Below are 6,561 nucleotides of genomic sequence, written 5' to 3'. Positions count from 1 at the left end.
GGCCGCCCTCCCCGACAGGCGCACGGACGCGAGGGCCCGCTCAACACTGCGCGCACAAGTGCGACCGCAGTTTTAATTGTTTTTATTTAATATGAATATTTGTGGGTTGAGTTTGGGTGTTTACATGTGTGCTGTTATGAAAGACTGATAAATAAAGTTCTTGTTTTTTGTATTGTTTATTTACTCTGACTGAATTACTCTTGTTACTCTGGATTTCCTCTCCAGCTAGTCACTAACTTAGCCTGTCTGATATTTGGTTCTGGACAGATAGCATAAAAGTGTTGAACCATAGTTGTATTACTTTGTGCACACAGTGTCAAAGTAAGGAGGAAAATGAGTGCACTACACATGCGACACAACACACAAACCACGGGCTGACCTTGAGCTCTTGCTTGGGTTGGATGTTCTTGATGGACGTGTAGAATATCTCCGAGCCGTACTGGTAGGCCACCAGGTTCTGCTCCAGGTGGTTCTGAGCCGGTCTCACAAACATCATCCAGTTACAGCTGTCCTCATCAGACAGGTCCAACCACAGGTCATCTGACTTCTCTCCATCCTTCTCTGCGTCCAGCGAGCACAGCTAAGCAAAACAGAAAGAATATCAGAGATCAGATTCTGAACATGCTTATACATGATTAAATGTGAGCGGAATTTGTTTTCGCCACATTTCTTACCTACCCAACACTTTCCTATAAAACCTTCTTATTGCAAAAATATATTTCCTTTTTTGTTTTATTGTAAGGATAGTATAATTATAAGTATTGCCCTCTTTGGTTATAGCTCTTTGTGAAGACTTTATTCAAACAACTAAGGTTGCCAACTGTTAATTGATTAGTCGACTTATTGAAGTTTTGGTGATAGAAGACTGAGATTTATTGAGTTGATAAGTACGTTTAATGCTAAATGACTTATTTCCAAATACCTAACGATCACATCATATCATTACTTTTTAGTTGACTGAAACATCCCTACAAACAACACAAAAATTAGAAGTGAGACAAGAACTCATAGAGCTAAATGCTCAAATAAAACCTCCACAAGTAAAGGGAGCTCAATAACCATCAAACAGAAAGGGTGCTGACATACTTTCAGATGAAGGTAGTGTTCCTGCAGCTCGCTCTGAGGAAGCAGGGGCGCCTCCACAGGGCCAAACTGGGTGCGCTTTGGGATGCGTCTCTTGGAGAACACGCCACCCAGGAAGCGGTCGATGTAGAGGACCAGAGGCAGGCTGGCCCGGGCCTTGGACATCACGGGCCGGTTAGGGATGGGGTGCAGGGGCCCGTGCTTCCCACACACAGAGGGGTTGGCGTTATTACACTCGTCACACCCTGAGAGAAAAAAAGGGAACAATAAGACACAAATCAGCACAGCAACAGATGAATACGTATTTAAAAAAGGGATATAATTGTTCATTTGTTTGCCCTGCTTTGTGTTGCTCTAGTAAAAAAGTGTCCACTGCCACAGGAAGTGACTTCAGGGAAGATTATAACACATCAGATTAAATTGCATATCAAGAAATACAATTTTGTGGAGCATTTTTGTTTTCTTGTATTTTCTAAATTACATCTCATCGAGTTGTTTTTTGGTTTGTGTTTTTTTAAAATGCCACCAAAAAACTACTAGTAGTAGGTCATGGCCAAGTCAGCGATCTGAATGTATTTGTTGATCATTATTTCATGCTGTCAATACGCAGAAAAAGACCCTCTGCTGTGGGCTCTACATGGTGACTGCTGACAGACGGTGTGAGAGTGGAGGTCACTCACAGAGGCTGTGAGGGTTGAAGGACTGAGGCTGACGAGGTTCCCAGTCATCCATGTCAGACTCGTCATCCTCCTCTTCATCTGAGTCCTCTGTGGAGTCTTCGGCCCCGAGAGGGCTGGAGGGGGGGTCCGCCATGTCGGTCATGGAGGGCAGCGAATTGGCCACAGACAGCTGCTCCTGTTTGGGTTGGAGAATTGAGAAGTGTAAGATTGCTCTGTTTATTGTTATGTGAGAAACACTGGCAAGTCCATGTAACAATGTGATAGCAATGTATATAAAAGGACAATTATTTACTTGTGATATTCCGTGCATGTACAGTAGAAAATAATTTGTGGTTGTTAAGTTGAGAAGCAATTAAAAAAAAGAAACTTCTGAGGGACTAATCAACATTTCAAAATAATAACCTGTGATATTTAGGATAGATTATTTGTGTGTATCATATATCTGATGCTATTAAACTGTATACATCTGCACTGCAAATATCTAAAAATTACATATGAACTTCAGAGTAGGGCTAAACGATATATCATGTCGTGACGATAATCGCGTTATGCGCATGCGCGATATTCACATCGCAGGACGTGCGATTATTTTATTTATTTCATTAATTTTTTTAGGACATGTGATATTGAGTAGGCAAATTAACCCAAAAGCGTCATGGTACAATTATTTTGCTGCTTGCTACAAAGGAAAACTTGCGCGGCTCTCATGTCAGGGGTACTTGAGTCAGTGACATGCAGGCTCTGCATGCACAGCAAACCACCAATCACAATCATTCTTGATCAGATCACAGCAGGATAACCGAGCTAGCTCAGCTTGTTGCTCTGATAACTTAAGATCCAGAAGTCCGTGACTAAAATCCTCCATCCGGTTAAATATTGTTAAAAAAAATACCAATTGTATAGCATTAAAGTTCAAGAAAGGATGGTTTGCGGACAAAGAAAACGGTCTTTTCTTCAATTCCTGTATTTTTTCATATCGCAGGGGAAAAAAATATATATCGCAATGTCAGGTTTTTCCAATATCGTGCAGCCCTACTTCAGAGTAGAACCGCATACTTAGAATACAAACAAATAATGTCTCCCTTTCTATATGCCATAATGTGTGTTCAAATTAATATAGATAAAGTATTTGCACTTGTGACAAAGTCTCCTCACCTGGGAAACCTGCTCCAGCATTGCTTGTGGAGCCTCTGCTACATTACTGAGAACATGCAGGTTGGCAGCATTCATGTTCTGTCCACTCGGCAGCAAAACTGTGACCTATGAATGAGATGAAATCGCTTTAAAGTCAATATAAACCAGACAGTAAACATCTGAGCAATGACATCACAGTTCCTGGTAAACGTACCTGTTGTGTGGTGCCATCCTGCTGAATGTAAGCCACCTGTGGCTGATCAGCGAATACATTCTGAAAGAAAAGTTTAATACAGAAGTGTGAGTTAATCTTACAGGGCCTCGACCTGCCCATGAATGCATGTAGCTATTGTGAGTATCATTCCTACCTGAGTGCCATCTGCAGGGTGTATGTAAACAAGTGTGTGCTCTGCAGACTCTACAGAGGTATAGGAGTTCCCGTCCGCTGTATAGACCACCTGCTGCTGTCCGCTGTCCCCCTGATCGCCACTGTACACTATCTGGGCCACCGTGCCACCTTCAAAATGCACCTGTCACACACATGCACCAGACAAAATGTTTTACACCAATTGCAACATCATTACATTCTCTCTACCCTCCTTTATAATTGTTTATGTTTGTCCTAAAGTCATTTTGGAGGGTAATAAACCACTGCTTGAAAAATCACCTGCTAGGATTTGGCATAAACTACTTAAAAGACATGGTTGTAATGTGCCCATCAGATAGTTTGAAGTAGGGTTGAATGAGGTACTTATCCATAGTCAGCATATTACTTACAATAGATGGCAGCACTCCAGGAGCTTGGATAAGAAGACAGGAGCTACTTCACTGAAGCTAAGCAATGTACTGCTTCTCACAGGGGCAGTTGCAAAATGGCCCTAAAAAAAGCCCTAACTACGAAAATCAAGTGTACGTAATTAAAATAAAGTTGGGATAAGACAACCCCTTTTCTAACAGGGAACTGACTCTGTTTAAAACAGACTAAAATTAGAATTTCCTTGCTGCCTTGATTGGTTAGTGTGTGTTATTGTATGAAGTTGGTAGTTTGGGTTCACCAAAGTCACTCAATAACACAAACAGACCATTATGCGAGGTAAAATGACTGCCTCTGTCAATGAAGTCTGGTAGATTTGGCGAGAGTAAAGCTGAATATGACAATAACTCCCTCATACCGCCTCACTTTGAACAATTCAAACTCTCCCTTTTGGTTCTCTGATGTATCAAGTGTTCTGCATCCTTATCTTTGCTTATGACTGACTGAATAGAGCACTTTCGAGACAGTTCAGACCTGTGTGCCATTTTCTGAATCACTGTTCGATGTCTGACTCCACACAGCAGAGGATTCCTCCTGTTTGGTCTCCATGGCAGCACGGTGCCAGGCCTGTCACCAATCACGTCACCTAACACTTCGCTCTTAAGACGCCTGTAATGAACAAAGGCAAAAGGATTGGGGATGATTGTTAATGTAATAATAAAAAATGCAACATGGTGATGACAACCAAAGTGAATGGATGGATTTCATCGTGTATTACAGACGTTCAGGTGAAGCATTATCTAAAATAATCATGGCACATTAGGATATTTCAAACAAAGGTGGGTTTTCTGTAGAAATGTGCATATGGTCAGGTGTCATTTTATGAATTGATGATGGAGCATTTATTATAGCAGCTTTATCAGTCATATAAGTGCACTAGACACATTGAAGCGGTTTGTAACAGTGAGGCACTGCAGCAGCGATATCTGGGCAAAGTGGCTGTGAATGCGACCCCATTCTCAATCTGCAACCCAGATCTTCGGGTTTCCAGACACAAGTCATGCTCGTCTGACAGGACATGCAAGCCAAAATAAAGCAGCATGTCGCTCCGTGTCCAGAGCGCTCACACGGGAGCTCTCAGCGGGGGGACCAGGGAAAACGCGGTTAACGTTTGCTCACGAGGCCGCCGGTGAAACGGTGTCTAAATACAACCGTATGTCTGCACAAATGCCCCGGTGAAAAATCACAACTGTGTAAAGTCACTCAGAAATCTACTTGGTATAATCAATAATAAGTTACATTCCCCCCTATTTTAACCCCGCAGGTTCTCAGTCCCAACTGGACTATACCACACAAACCAGCGCCATAGAAACCCGGGCAATGCTGCACCGCAACATTAGCATTACGGTCATATAGTCGCAATGTAAGGCCGACCTTGGAGCTAAACATAACTTGTTAGGCCCCAGGACACAGATCGCATTATGCGATTCATAACACTAGTGTTTTTGAAGCGTTTAAAAGCCGGCATTATTTGACTAGAACCACCCGTCCCCCCGTTCTAGTTGAGCCCAGCCCTTCAAGTCTGCTGTGAACAAGGAAGAACGGGCTCCATTTTGGGTGGGACTAACGACAACAACCACATCCGAAGAGACCGACAGAAAAATCGTGTATCTTCTACCGGTTCAAATGCGCTAAAACAGCCCGCACATTTAATGTTTATAAACTGAAAGACTACCAAGCAATCGAGCTAAAGAAGTAGTCGTGAAGCAAACTCTAGTTTCTTACATTTAGTGTAAAGCGTACAAGTTGTTCTTACCTCAGAATGGTAGCTGCAGAGATGGCTGCATTGCATATATTAACATAATCTGCCTAGCAACACTCTGGAGCGTGGATTCTGATTGGTGGTTGTGTACTCGGCATTGAAAGAAATGTATTATATTTTTAAACCATTATCCTCACGATACAGCCTATATATTTGTGGACATTTAAAGATTATATTTGAAGCAATTAGGGATGGTACTGCCAACGTTTTTAAAATCATGGTTAAAAGCTAGTGATCACTTGCAGTTAAGCCAATCAGAAAAATAGAAACAGCAAGTGTCCAATTGAAAAAAGTTTTGATCATAAAGGGTTATTTGATCTACTTATATGTTATCCTACTTGAATTTATCTAATGCTATTTAAGCGTAACGGTTACTGCTGCTGCATTTATTTGTCCTTTTATATCTTACTTTGATCTAAAGTGATTATTTTCCGTAAAGGTGGAAATAAAAGTCAATGACAGCTGACCAAAATGTAAATCATGCTTGTTTACTGCCCTCTGGTGGTCACAGAGAGGAATTGTAACTTTAGTATGGTCAAGCCAGCGTCAATGCAGACCTTTATATATACAGTCTATGATGCAGACCTGTAACCAAGACTTCCGTTGAATACTTTCAAAATAAACTTACCAAACTGAAACAAGCAGACCAAACTACACCTCTCTCCTGAAAGACTGAGAGGCTCTGATAACCTCAGCTTAGTGAGGTAAAGGCACACCTTTATATGATCATTATAATTATAAAAAAATAAGAGAATAGATTTTCATCTATTCTCTTATAGTATAAAATACTATATGACAGTAAAAAAAAGTTGTTATTAATAAACAAGAATACAGTTTAAAAGGGGAGTGATTTGTAAAATATCCATAAATAAAAAGAAAATCTGCTTACAGTTCTGTTTCATATGGGTGTTGAGAGATGTATCCATAGATCTCTTAGTGTTGCTCTAAAAGTGCACCAGATTGATGCTTTTAACTTCAATATTGAAAAAAAAAAAATCCTACCGGGGGAACATGCCCCCGGACCCCCCGAGCGGAGGTTAGGTCCACCCCCCACTTAAATCATGTTCAAATGGATAGGATACTAAATA

General features: G+C 41.2%; 1 protein-coding gene across 3 annotated transcripts; it reads right to left on the bottom strand.

The window, feature by feature from the left end:
• Window positions 1–28: 28 nt before the first annotated feature.
• Window positions 29–5,577, bottom strand: LOC104942257 (PR domain zinc finger protein 10-like). 3 transcript variants are annotated; one of them, XM_010767461.1, is made up of 8 exons: window positions 5,468–5,577; window positions 4,186–4,320; window positions 3,266–3,427; window positions 3,112–3,171; window positions 2,919–3,023; window positions 1,764–1,938; window positions 1,087–1,328; window positions 29–580 (listed from the first exon to the last, which is right to left on the bottom strand). In XM_010767461.1, exons 2-8 carry the CDS (start codon window positions 4,258–4,260, stop codon window positions 317–319), a joined length of 1,083 nt encoding a protein of 360 aa, XP_010765763.1. In that variant the 5' UTR covers window positions 4,261–4,320; window positions 5,468–5,577; the 3' UTR covers window positions 29–316. The 3 variants fall into 3 exon arrangements, with proteins under 3 accessions (XP_010765763.1, XP_010765764.1, XP_010765762.1); XM_010767462.1 differs by lacking the exon at window positions 5,468–5,577 and adding an exon at window positions 5,437–5,454; XM_010767460.1 differs by lacking the exon at window positions 5,468–5,577 and having other exon boundaries at window positions 4,186–5,251.
• Window positions 5,578–6,561: the final 984 nt, after the last annotated feature.

This window comes from Notothenia coriiceps, unplaced genomic scaffold (assembly GCF_000735185.1).
Source record: "Notothenia coriiceps isolate Sejong01 unplaced genomic scaffold, NC01 NC01_scaffold00004403, whole genome shotgun sequence".
NCBI classification, from domain to species: Eukaryota; Metazoa; Chordata; class Actinopteri; order Perciformes; family Nototheniidae; genus Notothenia; species Notothenia coriiceps.
This window is presented reverse-complemented; position numbering and strand designations above follow the sequence as displayed.

Bases quoted from the DNA above. Each gene is read 5' to 3' on its own strand.
- LOC104942257 (XM_010767461.1), bottom strand. From the start codon at position 4,260: ATGGAGACCAAACAGGAGGAATCCTCTGCTGTGTGGAGTCAGACATCG. The intron at 3,172-3,265 runs GTAGGAATGATA...CTTTTCTTTCAG, and splicing joins ACCCTGCAGATGGCACTCAG to AATGTATTCGCTGATCAGCC. The intron at 1,329-1,763 runs GTGAGTGACCTC...TTTTTCTCTCAG, and splicing joins CTTCAACCCTCACAGCCTCT to GGTGTGACGAGTGTAATAAC.